The 22590-nt window shown below is 39.6% G+C and overlaps 1 protein-coding gene across 1 annotated transcript in view; it reads right to left on the bottom strand.

The window, feature by feature from the left end:
* The window catches only part of xxylt1 (xyloside xylosyltransferase 1), a 31373-nt gene that overhangs the window by 6258 nt on the left and 2525 nt on the right, over nucleotides 1-22590 (bottom strand). The window contains exons 2-4 of the mRNA XM_084355884.1: nucleotides 21744-22375; nucleotides 15423-15570; nucleotides 6584-6716 (exon numbers count right to left, since the gene is read on the bottom strand). Of these exons, the coding sequence (XP_084212010.1) occupies nucleotides 6584-6716; nucleotides 15423-15570; nucleotides 21744-22277 (815 nt within the window). The 5' untranslated portion in view covers nucleotides 22278-22375. The remainder of the gene's footprint in view (nucleotides 1-6583; nucleotides 6717-15422; nucleotides 15571-21743; nucleotides 22376-22590) is intronic.

Genomic DNA, 22590 nt, shown 5'->3' with positions numbered 1-22590 from the left:
CTCCCAGCCGAGAAATAGACACGAACAGAGCTTCTCGTACAATGGTGACGTACATTGATATGGTGATTTTGTTAGTGCTGGACCGAGCCAAACTAGCAGTTTCCACTTTTTTCCAGTCTGCCGACATTATGCAATGATTTCCCCAAGCTTTAAAATACTGTATTCTTGTAGAGGATCTGCCCATTTTTGTTTGTACAGACACAATAAAAGTGCAACATTAAATATTTTAATCCATATGGCATTGTAAAACTTGCCTCGAGTCAGATATAATAAATAATAGTTAACATTTACGGATGGCTTTGTTTAAAGAAAGGTTACAATATGAACTTAATTTTTGACCTGGCATGGACTCAGATGAAGACTGATTTTCCTTAAATTATGCCTTCGCTTTAGGACATTAGCAGCATAAAATTTGCGTGAAAATATTCCCAATTAAGTTCTTACATAAATAACATCAGGAACTATTTACAGAAGAACTGCAGGCTTGATGCACAAATGCATGTGTTTACAATTACTATCTTAACTACAAGCATCTCTCATATCAAATAACTTCTCATTTCGAAGCACAAAAAAACCTGGAAAGAGTTTCAGCAACATTACACAATAACTTACATGCTCATATAAAACACATGGGATAACTTCAACATCTACAGCATTTTTTAAAATCAAGTATTAAACTGTGCTTCAGTCATGTTTACTCTTGAAGTTTCTCTTGCCTCAGTACTCAGTGAAACTGGTCACCTCAGCCTACAGAACGCAGCACTGTTCTCTGTCACTATGCCTTCAGTTGTTTTCTGTACCCTTGTAAGTAGTACAATCAAACTAGACACATAACCTCTTAGATCAGAGCTCCTGCAAGTGCCTCTTCGCATGCTCTGCCAGTTCACACCTACATCATCTCCTGCCTCCAATTTTCACTGCCAGCCTTTCATTGAAGCTTCTCTCTCTCTCTCTCTCTCTCTCTCTCTCTCTCTCTCTCTCTCTCTCTCTCTCTCAGACACGAAAGATTGAAAAGCATTAGCAGGTGACGGGGACATTGTGTGTTGCTGTCCCATCCAAATGTGTCCTCCATTTTGTTCAGGACAAGAAATAGCCTGCACTCTGGAAACTGCATAAAGCACTCTCACTGACTGAGAGTCAGTGAGAGTGCTCATCAGTGTTGTTGAGAAAAATTACAAAGGTGTATTAAAGAAAATTCCAGCATTGATGAGAAAAAGGAGCCAACAACTGTGAATGGCTACAGTGCTGCTGCAGATTTAAAATAAAAGTTTACAGAATCATAACAAGTCTAAACTAATTAAATGATTGCATCGCCCACAAATGCTAGCATTGGACACCTCCTGCTTATTTAGCTCGAGGATGATGGTGGTACAATCTTTTCAAGAACATTATGCTACTTGGCGAACCGCTTTTTGATTAGAACAAAGACAAGTAGGTCATGGTAGCCCTTTTCACAGACTCCACGTTACACACACTTTTTCGACAAACTTTGATCCGGCTCTAATTATCTTAAAAGGCTTAATAACAATGTCCCCCCATTGGGTGTCAGCCGACTTTCCCATTTTGATCAGGCTGTGTGAGAGTGTGACATAGCTCACAGCAACAGGACTGTAAAACACTAACATACTAGACCATTGCAAAGTTACTTCATATTCAACAGTTGATAACAGCCAAAACTGGGAATACGTGGGTTGTACCACACGACAGAGACTCAATACTTGCTAATGTCTCTTGTTGTGTGTTTGGAGCTTTGACTGTGACACTTATGTAAGTGGGTCTCGTCTCTTGGGGGTTTAAAACATTACAAATGCAGCTGCAGGGAAACGACACGGGGCACTTTTTCCAATAATGAACTTTTCAGTGGCAGGATGTGCTCTGAATGCAGCTGGTGGGAGGATGTGTTCTCCTGCATAATGCTCTGTCCATTAGCACCACAACCGAGTAGGAGCTGAGAGCCTTCTTCACTTAGCACAGGAAAACACTCCAGTGGAGAGGATTCACACAATGCATCGCTAATACCCAGTTTCAATATTAAAATATCACAACGTACATTGGACGTGAGCTAATGGCTAACAAGCCAGCTCACTGGGCTAACAAAGCTTTGTTTCTCAAATATTCACTCTGGCTGGACTTTCCCTTAAGGAAGACACATATACTGAGAGTGTAACTATGATGGTATGTTAGTAAACTCCAGCAGACTCTCGTATTGCTCTGAATAAAAGACAACTGATTATGTTATCCCTAGATAGCGTTAGTCCATAAATAACTCTCACATAAAATTTTCTCTCGTAAAGTGAAACCTAAACGTCTTCCATCAAGTGTAACGTAAATCCAGCTTGTTTCTCAGTCACATATTCTCTCCTGTCAGGCTCTTAGCAGTCAAAATTATTTGCTTTGACTTTTCATTACATTCTGGTTCACCTAGAAATATAACACATATGACCAATGATTTGGTTGCTGGTTCGATTTTTTGATTTTCGATATTGGAAAAGGGTTTCAGCCTGTTTGTCCTCATCTGGAATTTCCAAACATAATTTTTTGAAAAAAAATCAAGCATGTTAAAGTGAAGTTTGCCAAAACCATATTCAGGCCAATAATGTTGATGATGCTCACTGTCGATACTACATATACAACATTACTACATTGATTTTGCACTGAACGTACCTGACATGACCAGACCCCTCAGATTGAAAAGAAATCCAACAAAAAACATAACAAGATGTGTTGTTCCTTCAACTTTTATAGCCAAGTTGCAGACCACTGTTTTACTGGGAGAGCAATTTCAATAAGAGTTTCAGTGACTGGAGATAGATCTCCAACTGCTGTCAACATTTTTTAAATTTCCTTTCGAGAAAAGTGAGAAGTGTCCACAAAGACACAAAGAACTACTGGTGACAGTTTGTGTGAACGTTTTTTCAGCCAGTGCGTCGGTGCATGCCCAGCGGCACGGTGTGATTTAAATGAGTGCGTCCGAGCCCACAGGAACGACATCAGCAGGGGTTTCCCAGGGTTAGTAACCTATTGAGCCTGTACAGTGGCGGGGCAGAGATACAGATCTGTTTGGAGATGCTGGTGCCAACTGGGGCCTGGGAGGAAAACTCCACTTCTGAAACTACTCATGCAGAACTCTGACATCACATCATAACATTTACAGTAATGCAGACTGAGCTTTTCTGTCTCACATGAATATTCAAATACTTTCCCATTGATGACATGTGACAAGTTTGTACACCCTAACAACCATATTATCCAACTAATCAGGAAAAAAACGTATACACATTTGAGTGTATATACTACTCGGGATGTCCCAATCCAAATCCTTTAATACTGGGTCTGATCTGATCTTATATTTACCTAAATGTTGATTAAATTTGTTAACGTAGAAATAATTGTCGTGGGCTACTAAATTTTACTAAGCTAAAATAAAGAGTAATATATTTAAGAAAGATTAACTGGAAGAATGTGACTCTTCAAACTACAGAGAAGAGGTATGAAGTGGAGCTTCTTCCCACATAAACAATCTTTGAGTGCAGACACTGGCTGCATAGAGAACACAGAGCCAGTGACAGACCGTTTAATTGTGTCCCATTATTAAGTTACTCGCAGAGTTAATTGGCGACAGCTGATGTGATCTGCTGCTGGCAACGTTTGTCATTTTAAAAGCGACAGTCAGTCTCGGCTAAAAATGAGAAGCTGCGCGCCATGTTTGGGATCGGCTCGGGACATCTTTACTACATAACAGGCAACATCAGCAGGGCAAAAAATGTAATGTCGTTAGGCACTATTAAAACAAAAACTCCCTTTTGGCTGTAGCCAAGAGATCACTGGTCATAAGAATGTCATAAGATGTGAAATGTGCTTAAAACTTCAACGTCGACTTTAGATGCACTGAAATTGCAGTGAAAAGCTAATCCCTTCAAACATTTCATTAGGATACTGAAAGATAAAAATGTTAATGAGTAAAAGTTTCAAACTAAAAAACAAATGAAACTATGAGTTATCTTATTATGTCTTAAAACTGAAATCAAAATGTTCTGATTCATTGTTTCATTCACACACCATCTTTACAAGCCCCCCGAGGAAACCACCTGCCTCTATGTTTATCACAGTGAGCAGCTGCTTTATGAAACCTCCCACCTGACCTTCACTCATCTAGTCTTACTACCCCCCCCCCCCCCCCCCCCACACACACACACACACACACACACACACACACACACACACACACTCTGACGTCCTGTTTTGATGCCATGCCTCGGTGGAAAACAGTGAAGTAGTCTAAACGGACGAGCCATGTTTGTTTTACTCTCTTGGAACAGGGACGGAAAAATCAGCTGAGGAACAAAGACTTTGAAAGTCTCAGTCCCTTGTTTACGCATGTGCGCACGCACGCACGCACACACACACGCGCACGCACGCACGCACGCACATTGCTAGTAATTAATGTGACATTTGGATTTCGATGAGCGGTTGGTGTTATTATTGGGTGTTTTGTGTTTATCTACATTATCTTAATGCCTTTAATCGAAAGTTCACCTCTCCTCCCCCACAAAACTTCTCACTCAACAACTTTCAAGCTGATATGAAAAGACATGAGTATACCAACAGAAGCAGAGGTTTATCTCAACTGTAGGAACTTAAAGCCAAGCTTCTCAGTGATTGACAACCTTTGCAAGGACAAAAAAGCAGAAGATGCTGACTCTTAACACTTTTTGTGACTGAGAAGATTGTGTGCAAGGCTGAAGATGAGACAAGGGTGCCATTACCTGAAGTCAAAGTGGATTCAATCAGTTTACTTGACCAAAGTTAAATTCTCAATAAAATAATACCAGCTCGAGAGGGTTATGTGTGTATCGGTGTTCTTTTCACTTCTGAGGATGAGCAGGTTGTTTATTTACTCCAGACAGGTCTGGCAAAGAGACAGGAGACGCATCTGAATCACAGGATGAGAGCAAAACATTTCCTGACAAGAGCCATCTCTCTTCTGCCAAATCCTCAATTATTTATCTGGCACGGAGGACTTAAAATAGCTTATTTGTGAAAACATCATATCACGCGGTCAGTGCTGCACTTACATCTTGCAACTGTGACTTTACAGCTGCTATCATGGATCACTACCTTGCAGGGTCTGGCTCCAGCCCAGACAGCTGCATCATGCACATTAGCAACTCTTCAGCACACTGTAAATGATCAAAGGCCTTGCATTTGGTAACATTAGAGTTTTCACATCAAATAAATTCTGCCTGAAAATGATGCAAGCCAAACCAAGGTGATTCAAGTGTGACAGAGCATGACTATCATACTACTCTGCAGATTTAGGAATGTGATGTTATTACTTTACTGAGTGGCAGCACTTCTTCTGCAGTATTTTAATTTATCATCAAAAACCTGGACTGACAATCATTACACTGATCATCCGAAAGGCAACTAAATGTTTTTTGGTATGGTGCCCTAATTTTGGCTTGTAGTTGGGTGACGACAGACTGGTGACACTACTGAAGTTCTTGTGAATCAGAGTCTGTGTGAGAGACTTCTGATGTTCTTTCTCACTTAGAAACTGTGAATGTGTAAGTGAGGCCCGTAAAAATTCAACTCCATCTGGGGTCAGCAAGAGTGAGTGAGATCAGTGTGGTGGCTATTAACCCATTACTAAGAAAGAGATATGGGGGAAATAGAAAGGATACTCTTATGCTGCGTTCAGACCAAATATGAAGAAAATATTCAGGTTGCGTCTACTCGCATGAGTAATGCAGAATAAAAATAACCGCAAACCACATCAATATGAACCCAAAACGATGAGATTTCTGTGTGATCTGACTGCAATAAGTGGATCAGAAGGACGCCGAAATAACATCCTAATGCCGCCTTGTAAACAGCCTGAATTAATGCTTCATCAGGTCTGTCGGCCGACAACAAGCAAACAACTTTTTAAATGCTTGTTCCCTAAATGGAGTTCGGCTCGATAAGAGCTATGCTGTGCAGTGCTGAGATGTATATCCAAAACTAACCAGGTAGCCTGAACTTCTCAATCACTTCCCTCCATGGCAGCTCCTTCTTTGTCCTGTCTTGGTACGAGTAGATGTTATCGTACAGCTGTAGGTGTCCACAAATGGCCATTATTAGTGATTATTATCCTCTCCTCCATGGTTGTTCATGAATGTCTGGTTATCAGCAATGTTAATGTCATCGCTGGAGCGAATAGACGTGGATTTGCATCTAATCGCATTTTATCTTTGACTTTGTATGAAATCTAGTTGTGTGAAAAATTTGCTTTGCGTTTGGTCTGAATAAAGGTTTACCAATTTCAGGCATAAATATAGTATAAACATTTTAAACATTTTGAAGCTAAAACCTGATATTTTTGGTTACAGCGGGAAATCAACTTTTTGGCTTCCGAAACAAATCATTTTGGTCGAAATGCTCCGACCAGCGCAAATTTAGGTGCATGATCCGGAACAAGACCTGTTACTGGTTGATGGAAAAGGCGTATGTGTGTGTGACATAAATACCAGCTGATACAGACTTGTATTATTTTTGTATCACCCTGTTTGCAACAGCTGTTGTGTCGTGCCACTATGCCTACCTGTAGACTGGCTGCATCTCTCTGGTGATGCCTATCACGGCTCCTGGAGGAAACTGGTCAAATTCTTGGAAAAGGTCCCTGATGTTGGTCCTATATTTCAGATCCAGGTCAAGTTGCACGATGCGCGTCAGACCTGAAAGAAGAGCACAACTTTAGAAAAACATCTAAGATTATTGTAAACAGGTGTAAACTACTAGAAGAATTGTTGCACTTCTGAATTGACTGTGCACATGGAGAAACTACGTATGGCTGCCACATCATCCTGTAACTGCCTTCCTAATCACTTCTAAGGGTCCTTCCAGGAATATACAGTTAGAGGAAATAAGAGAAGACACTTTTAAATGATTTCTGTGCAGTGGTGTCAATTTCTTTTGCTTTCTGCAATGTTACCACTGACCTAAAAAAAATTAAATAGCATGAAGATGTCAGGAGAAATGTAGGATATGTGGAGCTTGACTTTAAAAAAGTGCATTTGGGCAGCTGGGTGCGTACAACTAGTAAATGATTAACACTATCTTATTTGTGGATGAAACCGTAACAGCTGTATCCAGGATATTCAGGCCCTCATCTGTTCATTGTTTCAGCTTCCTATGTTTTGCAGGTTGGCATGGTGATGAATGGATGGGATCGACTCAGGAATGGTGCGCCGGGGGCACAACACAATTATACGACTGATGAAAACACTTGTCAGCTTAAGACATACTGTCAAAGTGGGCGCTGTTTAGTTCAAGTACAATAAAAAATTATTGGCAACGTTAAAGGTTAGTTTGACAACAGCTGTGGAATTACAACTGGTGCTGAAGGACTTAATAGATGAGGGTACTTAAAATTAATTAGCTGCTGGGTCTGAATCATGGACCGTCAATTCAACATGATTCCAGGGGACTGCAAATGAAAATAAGCCTAAGGCTAACTCTGATGCAACACATAACGGCAACATTCATGTTTAATATTGTACATGGTCCCTTTTAAATTAATAAATATCAGATATGTTATGGTCCTTCAGGGGAAAAGGTTGTTTTTTTTATACAGTATACACCAAGAGATATTTATGAGGAGGAAATTAAAGAGGCTGCACTTGAAAAATAAACATAATCACCTCCTAGTTCAGTTTATGTGTAAACAAGGCCAAGTAATTGAATTTCAACTTCACAGCAGCATATGCGACGTACATTTATGCTCTAATCTAGATGCTACTGTCCCATCTTTTTGTTGTACTGTTTACCAACAGTGGTTTCATCATGTACATCAACGGTGCTTTACAATACTTACAAAACAGGACTGCAATCGTGTCTTGCTTCTATAATTTTATGTGTCCGGCTTAAAACTGGTGGATCCTGAGATTCAGGTTGTGTATGAAGAGAAGTTAAAAAGTTAAACCATAATCAGTTTAAAACTTTATAGTCAAAAATTACCATGTTGTCACTCATGTTACAGTTGTTGTAAAAGTTGTAGGTTTTATATATAACTGTATAAGCAAACTAGCAAATTAAGTGAAAAAACATTGAATTAACATTTATTTTGAAGAATATATAGGACAGGAAAAGCGTTGCTGCATTGTTAGTGGTGATTCTTTGTTAATATCACGGGTAGGAAGAGTATTTACACCTACCCCTTTGACTGCTACTCAAGATGAGCGCGTCATCAGTTAAAGACACACCTTCAAGCAGGTAGTCCTGTTTTAATGGAAATGCATCTCCCTGCCACGCTGGGCTGACCTGCCTTGTCAAACCGAGTCATGCCAAGCCAGAACATATGTAAAGAAAAGCCCCATAATGGGCCAAACATTTCATCACAGATGTAAAACTAAACAAAAAAAGACAGCGTTGGCCTCTACAAAGTCAAGACTATGACTATGAAGACTATGAAAAACATTGAGTAGATCATAGCTTAGTTAGCATAGTTGCCTGTTTAAACAAGTGACGGAAAAAGAAGACTCAGCAACACGGCAGCGACCTGTTTTCTGTGCTCTCCAAACAAGGAAGCTGCCATTACAATGCCTTCATGTGCTGTGGCAACACAGAGGGGCTCGGAAGAGTAATCTGTGAGTGGTCGGCGCTGTTTGTTTGTACTGATGGGGCTTAACTGGTGGGAGTATAACAGGAAGAGGGCCGTAAGTTGTTACAACATTGTGATGTGGTGGGTTTGATGTAAGATCAATGACTAAACACAAAGTCCAGTGAAGGTGAAAGTATAACTTTGTGGTACGGGTTTTATCACAGCATAGTCACTTCTGCTGCTTTTTCTAGTTTTGCATTACACCTGTGGTAGAGCTTAGTTTGAGGTTTGGTACTACATATAATAAATGATCGGTTTTCACCACTGCCTTATAGCCATCACTCTTAACAGTATGAACGAGCAGCATGTCTTCCATAAATGCCGAATTATGTTATTTTTTACAGCACAACTAAAGCTGCCTCTGACTGATATTAAGTAAACTTCGAACCTTCCTGCTGCCCAAACACATTTTTCATTTTGACATGATAAAAGATGGTTTTAATGTCACCCTGACACCAATTTTCTGCCTACTAAGTCCAAAGAAAACCAGAAGGACACCTGACTTGTTGACTTCAACTCAGGTCAAAACTATTGACAAAGCATCTTTGTTACAAACTATTTTTCATCCAAATTTGTTTAACGGTAAAGAAGGCCCCCACTTTATTAGTTAACATGCTGTAAGTTGCATTGACACTCTCTATGAAGTGACAAAATCCATTGCTTGAAAATAGCGCGTCCATTTCATGATACACAATGAGCATAAAGAGAAAAATAATTCTTTTGAAAACTCTGAAAGAAAGATTTTAGAGTAATTGTTGGGTATGTGCCTGAAAAGATGAGAAATTTAAAACAAAGAGAAGACAGATGGTGCATTTATTTTATTTGTATTTCTTTATCCTCCTTAATTTCCTCTCAGCAGAGATTACATGAGAGTAAAAGATGGGGGAAAAAATCAAGGCAGGTTTTTTTGTTCTGTGAAACAGAACTTGGTGTTCAACAAATGTGTTTCTGTACTGTAGTGCTGTCGTTCCCGGTTAATTGCTGGATCACCAGTCAGACTTTAACCTCCTTTGTACTATATCATTGTCTTAAAATACGAAGCTTAAAATGTAACTTTTATGCAGCAAGATTTTACAGGTGACAACCAAAGTATCAATATGTTGGTTTTTTTAAAATATTTTCAATACGTCTTTTTAAATTCATTAACTATTAGGAGGTATAAATATTGTTACAGCTCAATGTTTTGGTGATTTTCGCTGGTTGTTTGAAGGGGCTCTATGTTGTGCTGGAAACTGGTTGTTAGTTTAGGGCAGCGGACTCCATTTCTAAACTAACGTTAGCTGCTGTTGCTCTCTTTTAGCAGAGTGGAGAGAGGCACTGAGAGACGAGGCAATCGAGAACATGCATAAAGTCACATCCTTTGGACTGTCATGGAAAATCAGTCCAGCAGGATTAAACAACTTTCAACCGCTTGAATAGGCAACGGAGAGAGACAGGAAGGGTCTAAATTTTCATGTCACATTACAATCCACTCACATATGGCCAATAAAGAAGTGATTAACACATGTAAATTACTATAAATTGTTACACAGAGGCCCTTAAAACTGTCATTCACCTAGATTCACTCTCCGTCTCCTCCCAGCAGCCTTAAGGAAACTCAGACATTATTAATGATGGCAGACCTCTACTGAACTCTAGGTTTCTCAAGGATGAAGAATAACAAAACACATTTAGATGAACAGATAACTGAAAAGCAGACAGTTGAAGATACGTTGTGTGAAGAAGAATGTACCTCTGTGATCAAACATTAACTACTTTTTTCAACGACTGCGAAACAAAATGGATAAGTAGAAATAAAGAAGGTAAAATTAAATCTTGACCAGGTGCTTGGGTGTTGTCAATTTATTGCAGGAATAATGTTGTTACGAGTTTGCCTCAGGCTCTGGTCAGATCAGGCGGTCCTCAACTCAGCCACAGCAACAAAACAACAGATACTGTTGTATAACAGAAAGTAGGTCAACCTTATTAAACCCTAATATCAGTCTTGATGTGAGCATTTACAGCCCTTTATATAAGGGTCACCAATTTCTGCTTTTGCCAAGATTCACTGGAAAACATCCTGATTCTTCTGAAGGAGATCACTTACAACTAATTTTCACCCTCGTTATTTTACCGTACACCACAAACAAACCTCAGATCATGATTTAATGATTAAATTAAAATTAATTGTCGTGCCTACAGGTAACATCTTTCTCACTTGGCAAAGCATTTGACACATTAATAGTGCCACTGCTGCCTGAGAGGGCAAACTGACGTTGTGGTTGTAGGAAACACTCAAGTCCCAGCATGTTGAGACCTCCAGAGGACATGGAACACCTCTTCAAGAACAAAAACAGTGTTTCATCGGAACCTTATCATTAATTACAGGTTTCCACTGTGCAATTTCTCATCCTCCAAGGACAGCTGATGTGAAAATAGAGTCCTATTTTTAAGCCATAAGTCTATCACCTGCTTTCATCACCGTCTGTTAGCTTGATGCAGTGTTACGCTTTTCACATGAAGTTCTCTTTAAGCAATGTCACATAAACAGTAGATCACATATTTAGATGTTTTCAAATGCAGACTGGATAAATACAAATAAGCTACATCGGATACATGGCAAAAAGCACTTCTCAGAAAATATCCTAGGAGTTTAAATGTCTGTGAGTAAAATTGTTGTTTCCTTAAATATAAAATTGTGTAAAGAGCACATAATAGGCTAAACACATCTCCTGGTTAGAAAAGGACACTTTTAATTGAAACTTGACTTGTCTATATTCTTTGCAGGTCTACTTGTGCAATATAGTGTTTCAAAAAATAAAATCTATCCCACACAGCTATGCACAGACTGTCACAGTACATGATGCTTCAACACGTCAACTTTGGTTTTCACTTAAAGCACAGACAGGCCAGAAACTGAAAGTCTGCTTACTAATTCATCTGTGCTGCTCGTGTTGACTAGACATCAGTCTGATATCTGCAGACAGTGGGATAGCTGGCGTTAGCTTCCTGGCAGACAGACTGAATAAAACAGAATCCACTCACTCATGGACGACTTAAATGACTTCATATCTCACAGTCAAGAGATAAAATCTCTTTAACAAACTGAGCTCAGATCAGTGCGAGGACTCCTTTTTTCCGTCTTTCCCTCCGCTATCATTCTACTTTGGCTACGAGATCGCCGGCATCAGCTGATCACCCCGAGTCACCACAGTCCTGTAAACTGTGATATGAATGTGTTGAATTTCACTGAACTTTGGTGCATATTCTGTGTCAACTGTCTGTGAAAGTAAAGGTTGAATTCCCAAACATTGTAAGCAGTGGGTTTATTAAAGATGCAACTTTTAATTTAATAATTATACATTAGCCGAGGAAGCTTTTTCTGTATAATGTTCTGTAGAAATAAAACTAAATATACCATCGATACCTCTGTCAGGCTCTAATATTCTCAGTCTCAGTTCAAGGATCTTTTTATTATTTATTTATTATTATTGGTAACTGTCCCAGGTGTTTCAGATTCGGCTGTGGTTTGACAGGCTTTGGTTGTTACACATTGTGATTTGGATGCCTGATGAAGGTCCATGACCAAAACTTGTCTGAAGCTAGACTTAGTTTTTCAACTGTATTCACTAAACATCTTTGTCACCATTTAAATAACAAACAAACAAAAAAGATAATGGCCGATATCCAGGACAGATAGTGGAAAGTCTATCTCTCAGATATAAATGTCAGTATGGGCCTCACAGATCCAGTATCAGTCGGACTATGGTTGATATTTGTCTAATAAACTCTTCTTTCAGACGATCTCATTCTCCTTTGCATCTATCTAGTGGATATGCATTAGAATCTAATGTCATCTAATGATCAGATGACAGTTTGTCTCAATTTCCTATAAAACGCTGACACTGAAAGCTCTTCCTAATAAACCAGAATAAATAGAGCTTTATGATCAATCTCTAGTTTGCAATATAGTTTAATGTACAGAATAACTGTGTTTATTGAGACTGTTGCTGTTATTATGAGCAAAGCTTTCTGGTGGTATTGTACAAGAAATAACCATTTGATTACCTCATCGCTTTAGCTTACCATTTTACTACGATAAAAATATAGCTTAGTACATAATTGACTCTGCTGTTTGACAGAAATGTCAGTTTATGAGTCTCAACTCCATAAGTCTGATAAAAATAAACATTTTAAAATTCCCATTTATATTGAGCAGACACATTCATAATCAGGCTGTGTAGCCCTGCCTCAACACTGAACCCGAAGTGCAGACATTTTCTTCTCTTCTGAAAGCCAATTTAAACCTGCTGAAATCACATCTCCCACTTCACAAGTTACAGGATGTTAAATTTTTAACATGCCCTCCCACTTACAGCTGCTATTTATATTTGTGGATGTCAGTTTTGTTTCACTGTGTCATTAATCACAAACGATGTGTGTGTGCTGCGAGAGTATCAGAGAAATAGTTAAATCAAAGATGGATGTAGCCCCTCACTCTCTCTGTTAAGACGACCACAATTTGTCCTTTACAGATAAAAGGGTTCTTTAAATAGAAATGTGTGACCACTTGGACACACGGAGCAGACGGGGGCTCACGTGGTAAATCAATAAGGACACAGCACGAGACAACATCAGACACGCACCTCCACTTCACACAGGGGACTGATGGTTAAAGAATCATTTATCATACAATATTTTAAATCTAGTCAATATAACTTTGTGCTCCGACACAAATTATTTTTCAGAACTGACAACTTAAACATTTTACCCACGAGCAAAATCATTAATTTATCATCCTGTTTTGTCTTCCACAATTTTCTTCTTCTCCTTCCTAATTAATATCTTTTCCTGAGTAATGAAAACGGCGTACTTTGATGTGCTAAAGAAGACCTTAAAGAAAACCTGAATTTGACCGCACATGTTGTCAATCCTTCAAATGTGGACACACAGCTTCTTTCTTTGGTGAAGGAGAACTTCAGCTTCCTGCTTACATTTTAAAAAACAAGAAACGTGATGATCTAAAGTGTTCCCATCACACCAGCTGTGCACCATGTGGTACAGTCTAAAAATGTCCAATGGGATGCATCCCTGCTGTCTGCAAGACAGACGCTTCAGGTTTCATATTTATGCCCCAAAGCCCAGTAGTTTGGATTTGTGGACCATTTGTGGAGTGGCACATCTACAGAAGTGAACACCAGAGGAGGTCGCTGCCATCGGTCAGCACCGACACAGGGGGCTCTAATGTGGGCAACAGCGACACAGCACATCCTTCCCTCCTCACTCTCCGGGGGCTCAGCGGCTTGCCACGTGTCTGTTAGATATCTGTCCACACTGCCTTTTCCAGCTGTGCACCAGCAGCGCCAGGACAGAGGAGTGAGCATCTGAGTGAATTTAAATGCTAACTTACACAACCTACATAAAAGATGTAGCATGGAAAGAGACATAACAACTTTAAGGCAGAATTCTTGACTTGAAATTTGAATGATAGCTCTAATAACACATTTTAAAATACAGTATTACAACCTGATATAAGTTTCACGATTTCATTTCAATACAGGGGAAAATACTAAACATCGATACACCCCAAAGCATTTTCATCTACTTCCATCTATAATTAATGATTAATTGAATAATAACTTCTTCTTTTTTGTTGGGCCTGTTGGACAGATGGGAGCTCCACAATTAAACTGAATTCCTTTTTTTGTGTTATTTAGTTTATCGTACAAGAAATCGGTGATGCCAAGTTGCTGACTCTGTTGATAGACTTAGCTCTGTTGATAGACTTTCCCTGACTGACCATCAGGGAAAAGCCAAGAAAGATATTCAAATGTATTATACATACATATATTATACTTTTTAATTCATTCCTGGGGTTTTTAATTCTCCTCCTGCGCTATGTGCAGGCTGTCAGTAGGTGAGGGGCGTGTAGGAGGAGACTGCTCACAGCAGTACTGGGGGTTCAGTTGTGATTTTCTGTGGTTATGTGACGCCCTTGTTCTGAAACCTTTTTTGTAATGGAGCTTGTACACATAGTACATTGTACAATAGTTTGTTTGAGCTTCTCTATCACTCTTTTTCTGAATTAGGGTCTTCTGCAGCTTGTAATATTCAAATAGTTCATTTGATCTTCTCCCTCACTTAGTAGATTTTTTTTTAAATTAAAAAATATGGGGTCCCTGTAGCGACTTTGTGATTGTGATTATTTGGCTAAAGAGTTCTCTATATACCTTTTATATGGCTTAAACTGACAACTTTTAGCAACTTTCAGGGCTAGTGCTAGCAGATTTAATTGGAAAACAGTTGGCAACACTGCAAGTAACCGGGTGTTTACTTTATCTGTTCCTTTAACTCCTAATGCAGCCTTCTCTTGATAATGCATCGAACATGGATCATGTTTTTTTAAAGAAAAAAACAGCCATTATATTTCATATATTATCAACACTTAGCCAACTATCATACAAAGAATTTGCATCCCTACATCTACTTGCCATCTATGGAGCATTGTTTCTAGAAAGATGTTTTGTATGTTTTAATATGTTTTAATGTAGAGCTCCACAAATGAAATTACATTCAACACAATTGTTAGGGGGGGGCAGGAATCCCAGAGACCCATATCTCATAACCTCTGCAAATAAACCAAAACTGCATGGATAGTTACCGCCAGGATTAGGAGAGAAAATATGCATCAGTGATAAAAACTTACAGTAAGACACAAACACCTGTTAAAAGTCATTGTTGGACTCTAAAGCTAAATCTTATTCAACTGATTGAATATTATGACAAAATCTGCTTTTCTTACTTTCAGGCATTATGTGATGCATGGCCACAGACAGGAAGAAGATGGCGTCGCTGTAGTAAGCCCCAGAGCCGGCGCTGAAGTGCTTCTGCATGGCCTCCACGATAGGGAACAGCTTCTGTGTGAGAGCCACCACGTCATGGAACAACACCTGCACGGCAGATCAACACGGTGGTGTCATGTTAGCACAGTTACATCAAAATTGCAATTGCATTGGTTTCCAAACCATTTCATTGTTCGTTAACAGTAAAATAACTATACATTTACAATTTCTGAGTGATAATTATTATAAATGTTACCCTTTGTTCCTGTTTGTTTGGACTGGTTTAGTTCTGAGAGGCAGTGAATACCTCAAATCAACCTCAACAACGACCTTCCCTGTGGGTAATCATCATTTTAAGCACAAATATTCTTTCCCAAAACATGACTACATTAAACTGAATTACATCTACATCATATTATGGTGTTTGGTCAAAGGTATCAGAATATTTGAATCCGCCAGCATCAATCGGCCTTTTACTGCCGGTAGCTGCAGTTTATTGTTGGAATTAGAGGTGTGAAGGAGTGGCTCAGACACTCAAACTCACACTGAGCAAGTCTTAGTCACTATAATGTGACACAGTATGAAATGAAATTACAATGTCAATCTGAATGACTCACAGACATTTCAAACTTCATAAGTGAGCATTTCCTGACAGCCACGTTCACTCGATTAAACACTTACGTCAATGACTTTAAACATTCATACTTTTTTCGTGTGCCCTATAAAATCAGAACAAAATAACAAGCTGCACACAGGAAAGGATTGTGTAGTTCACAAGTTTAAAGCAGATTTGACAATGAACATGGAGAGCGAGTCTACTACAGCCTCACATAACCTCTGAAAGAAACCCTTAACTGTCTACAATTAGTAGAGAGAAGCACAGTGTCTGGACTTTGACTATAAATGGTGCTTCATATTTTGATCAGACACAGTCACACTGATCTCCAAGCCGGTATCCATTAAACACCGTCTTGTTCTGTCCAAGTTTCCAGTCAGTGCTTCTCCTCTGAGCTTTAAATCCCTCGACAGCTGTGAGGCAGCAGTTTATGCTCTGATCATGTACAGGAGATATCTCTACAGATTACCGAAAGAGGATTTTACTTTAAATATAGTAAACACTGATTATTAATAGAACTTTCCAGCACCAGGAAAGATAAATATGTGGTTTAGGACAAAGCAGTGTATCCTGAGGAGAATCTGGCCGGTTAAGTCTGGCATCAGTACATGTGGACGTTAGAGGCTTCAGATAAACCTGGACAATATGGCTGTCATATTAAAATCAGGCCCATGTGCCTCAACGGGCAAACATCATTTAATGATCCCTGACAGATTAAGGTAAGCCCTCGTCGTCTGTGGAAATTAGTGCTGTCCTGGACTTCGGTCTGTAATGTGATGTAATGGCACATAAATCACTGCTGTGGGCGGCTGCAGCTCCCTCAGCCGCATGTCAAAGTATCCTCAATACTTGAGCGAAATACTGAACCCCACATTGCTTCCTGATGAGCAGTTGGCACCTTGCATGGCAGCCTCTGCCATCAGTGTGTGAATGTGACAAGTGTTGTAAAGCGCTTTGAGCAGTCAGTAGACTGGAAAAGCCCATTTAACAAAAAGTTAACTCACTGCAGTTGCATTTTTTACATTTATTAGATTTCCCTAACTCATCCAAAATAAATTACTGTGGTTGTAATGATATCAGGATCTGTGTTCACTGTTTCATATGAAAGGCCACATTGATATTTTTCCTTTTACTTGTAGTGCCATTCATCCATCTAGATTGTTCCGTGTTTGAGTTGAAGAGTTTTGGAGATATCGACCGTACAGACATCTGCTTCTGCTTAGATTCAATGGAACTAGATTGCACTCAGCTTATCGTGCTCAAAGGGCCTAAAGAATACATTAAAAAAACTCAACCACTTAATGTCAGCTATTTTCTTTCTACCAAACTACATCCACAACAAAACGCAGAAGGAAACCTGCATCTGCTCATGGACGAGAGGTTAATGCTCATGAAGTAGTGGGATGTAAAGCAAAAATTAACAGTGTCCTTTTCGGCTGAGCTGTAACATTAACTAGCTGACTTAGCTCAGTTAGCTAGCCTCTCGTCAGTGAGTAGATGCACACTTCATTCTTGCTATGATATGTAAGAAAATAGCTACTCAATGAAACTGCTCACAACAAGTGCTGTGCATTATTCTTGAGCAGCGCAAGCCGAGTGCCATCTACTTACATTATATTTGAGAGAAGGCAGACATCTCTACAGATGATATCTCCAAAAAATGGGCAACTCACACCAAAACAATCTAGAGGGATAAATATCACTACAGGTAAGAGGGAACAGTATTTTGGTTTTGTGGGGGAACTGTCCCTTGAACACAACATGGGGCGACTCGTTTTCAACATAACAATGAAAATCAGTTGAAGACAGACAAACCTGATGCACCTTTTATATCGTGTGTATTTCTGGAACTGTTTTGTAATGTTTCCATTAACAATTGATGGTGAGAACTCAGCTCAACCGTAATTTTACTACTTCCCCAGCTGCTCACAATAAATAATGCAACAGGATCTTTAGAAATTAGCTTTAGACATTTATAACACAGAGTGTAATTTACTCAACAATTGATGTGTTGATGAAATAGTTACAAAAGACTCTTACTGTGTCTCTTTTGAGTTCAGTAAAAAAGAAAAAAAAAAGAAAAACAGGGCCAACAGCAAGTAATATAATAACTACATATAAAGACACAGGGAAGGCTTCTGTGGGAGTTTTTCTAAGGCCTTAAAGATGGACTGACCACACAGGTCCATTGTTTTGACTTATGTATGCATACAGTTTATTTGGGGAGCCTACCCACATCTAACTGCAATAAAATAAAATAAAAATATATATATATATATTTTTTTTTTTTGTGTGTGTGACACAGTTTTGTCATGTTAGCAGCTATGATTTCACTATTGTAGCTCTTAAAAGATGATCAACAGTCATGTATTTTTATCTGTGCCACACAAAGGATTACTTTAATAGGTCTTTTTTTAATTGATTTTAAAAAAGCATTAAATGTAGCAGTCGCTCCTGCAGCTTTTTCTTTAATAAAGACACCAGAACCAGAGGAGTTCACTGACTGAGTTGCCTTGAAAACTGATGCTTGAACACACAAAAAATAAGCTTTAAAGAAGCTAAGTATTAGTTACTACTTTATGCTGAGGATCTGTGGTTTGTGTGGGACAAGTAAAAGGACTCACCCTTTACCAAGCTTCTGATTAAGTTTGAAGAACATTATTTTTTGCGTACAGGCTCCTGCTTAACATTTAAATGTTTAAACAAACTTTTCAAAGATCACGCATTTTTGGACAAATTGACAAGTGCCAAGTGGCCAAACAACATTGTTTCTCCAGTCCTAATATGAATAATGTTCTGTTATCCATATTTCTGATACTTTTGGCATTCAGTATGTTTGGCGAAGTGATATTATTAGTTCACATACAAAACCAGCTGCACATACTTGACTTCAGCGGCTGGACATGTTTGGCAGTCATTGAACAGTTTGTTGAAATAGTACTGAGCAAAATGTCCTTTTTTGACTTGCTTGCTTACCATAACTTGTACTGGACAAAGGATGAGAAATCGATGTGTTTAAGCTCGACTACACTCGAATACAGACTGAAAAATATATGCAGGAAAAGCTGTTTGTGCACATAACCTTCAAACGACAGCGTCCTTTTATTTAGACGTTTCACTTTTAACAACATTTATTGCATTTGTGTGGGCAGGTTTTTAAATAAAAACCCTTTAATATATTCAAGGACAAGGACAAGATAAAAGTTTACAAAGTACAGTCAGAACAGCTGCTCGACACAGAGTGCCTTTTAGCAAGGACATTCACTTTAGAGGAGAAGGGAAAAGTGTGGTTGTGGATCCACATACACGTTCCTAAAGCCTCGAAAGGCCATCAGAACAACATGATTCTATCTGTTTCATGTTTCATGTTTTTGTATTTAGTGGAGCTTGTTAATGTACTACAGATAGTGTTATAGCACTCCTAAAATTACATGCAAGTGAAACATTTCATCCAGCAATAAGTGCAGAAAGATGTTGTGTGTTGCTGTGTTAATGCTGGTCAGCGGTAACGAGCGCAGCCTCTGGGCAGTGCGACTCTGCGGGCTGTTTGCTGCGAATGTCAAGTGGGTCACTGAATTTACCAGTGGCGAGAAGTGATGGAGGCTAAAAATCTTGCATAACTGCTGTCTCATTCCCCCTCTAAGATGAATAATTAAAAGAAATGAGGCTCATGACGAGCAGATATGGATGTCAACATGCTCTGTGCACCGTCTCCGTCAGCCCCCTCGGGAGTCCCCATCCCATCTGTAGCTTTGGCAGGACTTCTGTGCCTGTTTGTGGAGACACTGGGGACACAGTGGCTGTACTTGTGTCAGTGGTGTCAGAACATGAAATTCCACGATTCATTATCTCAACCATTGATGTGTAAAAGCAGCTGGTCTGGAATGATGCCATGAAAAAACCACTGTGTGTGCAGCCTGTTGGTACAATCCATCCCTGGGCCACAATGTACCAACTAGAGCCTGACTGATACTTCAACAGTGATATTTTCAGCAAGTATCAGCCTATCACAGATACACTGGCATCAGCGTATATGTAAGCTGGTGAGTAATAGACACTTCAGTGTAGCAGTACAGATAGACCAGCCCTTTAAAATAGGATTTTTACTGGCATTTACTGTCTTTGTTTGAGAGCGGGATGAGAAAACAATATACACCTAAAGTCCCAGAACGGTTCATGATACACACCCAATAGCCAAAAAATATGATGAGATACCGCTCTGTCACAATTCTTTAATACCTAAATTTAAGGAACCCTTAACATTAAAGCCTGACCAATACTGGATTTTTGATGATGATACAGTATTTATCAATTTAAAATATGTAATATAGGGCTCAAGACTAACTTTTTATACTGGTTGCACTGGTTTAATTTAAGTAACATGAACAAGCCATCTTGATATGGATCCTTTATATTAATTTTTTTAAGGAATTATGACCAAGCTAGTGACTGAGTGGACATTTTACTCGTGTCCACCCCACTATGTAATAGTGACACTGTTTCTATATTACTTCAGTTACTTATCAACTGAGATACACATCAGTACAGATTTTATCTGCAAAAAGCCAGTAACGACCTCACAGATTTGTCATCTGGCTCTAATAAGAAAAAAACAAAACAAGAATAAATAAAATCCACTCCAGTATTTGTCAGGCCCTGCTATGTACGCTTGAGTTGCAATGCATTGCACAACTTTGTCATTAGGATGGTCTATAAACATGGAGTGATCTCCTCTACACTTGATATACCTCACAATATCTACACTTTATCTCCACAGCAACAATCTGCTTCTAAGTAATGCTTTTTATGACGGATTTTGTAAATATTCCCAAAAATGTAACGTCAATCAATCAACTCTAAATGTAATATGTCATTCTATGACACCCCAAGACCTTGCCAATACTTTGTTCTACCCAAACAAATGTCACAAGTGTGTATCTTGGCTATCTTTAACAGTTACACACGGAGCAACTACTAGTATTGGAAGGGGGGACCATCTCTGCATAGCAATTTTGTCTGGTCGCCTTAAACACCCTGGTAACACAGCTGATCTATTTAATACTGGTGTCTCACAGCACCACCATCACATGTCAGACCTGAACAGTAAACTTGTCCTGTATTTTATATTACACACTTCAGCTGTGCTCCTCCAAGACTTTGACCTTAGTCTGAGTTCAGAGAGTGAAATGAACACGAAGCAATCAGACCAACAGGCTCAGAAAACTGCCAAGATGCCAAGCTGAGCAAACCTCCAACCAATCCAAAGCAGGCATGAGATCAGCCTGAGCTAATACAGAGCTGCAACATCCACACCAGATGTTGTCCATGATGAGACATTCCTGAGAGGAATGGTGATGGGGATTTGGAAAGGGATAAGTAATTTGTAAACAAGTTTATGATCTTGTGGTCTGTGTAGAATACAAAGGAGGAAAGACGGGGCAGGACACTGCATTCAACAGAAAGAGGGGACATAATTCTCTGTTTTGGCAGGGAGGACACAGTAGGGGAGGAGGGTAACCCCTTTAGTGAGGGACTGATATGGAAGACCAACACTGCCCCCGTGAGTTTCAACTTTAAACAGCACCTACAGGTTTTTCTCATGGAGGAGGCCTCTAGATAACTGAGCTATGGTACCGTGCAAACACTTAGGGTTCAGACTGCCTACCTCATACTTGAACGTTGCATCAAGGAGAAACTCCTGCAGCATCCTCTCTCCCACGTCTTTGCTGGCCGGGTCAGTCACAAAATGTAGCACCAACACCTCTCCTTCCAGGAAGCGTCCGTGTTTAACCATAGATAACATGGCCACCCTGAACTTGTCCTGCAGGCTGCGGCTCTTGTCCACCTTGGTGAACATCATGAGTGCGTGGTAGCGATGGACACCACCGTCACCGTCCCCTGTCTTGGACCCAAATCCCTCATTCTCCTCGCCTACATTGCGCTCTTCTCCTTGCTCCTCAGATCCAGCAGGTTGTGAGAGCCCGGTGTCCACGGTCAGGTCTGCATCGTTCCTGTTGGTGTTGTGGCTGGCCTGGCTCTGCTTGATCCTCTTTGTGGTGCTGGAGAAGTTCTGCCTCTCTGAGCCAAAGTAGTAAAAAGCTACGACAGCGAGTGCAGCAGCCAGGAGAAGCACGAACTGATAGGACCTGAAAGTACTGATCCTACCCATGATTCTGGCTACCAGTCTGAGGATGCCCATATCTCCCTGCTGGTGTCATGAGAATGGGAGTCGACATTGGAAAATATTCACCATTCCATGTCCTTCTAGCTCATAGTTATTTTTGGTCCAACATTTTCCTGTAAGAGAAAGGACACTCATTTAGACACGGTCAACTTTAAAACAATTCTAGGTATTATTTAGAGAGTGAATTTTATCAAAAAACATTTAGGATAGTTTTTCTTTGTTGTTGTTTGTTTTGTTGTTTTCAAAGACCAAAGCCAATTTAATCTACATTGTTTTAATTGTGGGTAACAGGGCCAGCCATGTGGGGCCACACAATGAGTGGGACTGT

The sequence above is a fragment of the Pagrus pagrus genome (assembly GCF_965226575.1).
Source record: "Pagrus pagrus genome assembly, chromosome: 6".
NCBI classification, from domain to species: domain Eukaryota; kingdom Metazoa; phylum Chordata; class Actinopteri; order Spariformes; family Sparidae; genus Pagrus; species Pagrus pagrus.
The sequence above is the reverse complement of the archived record's forward strand: the minus strand, read 5'-3'. Positions and strand labels throughout refer to the sequence as shown.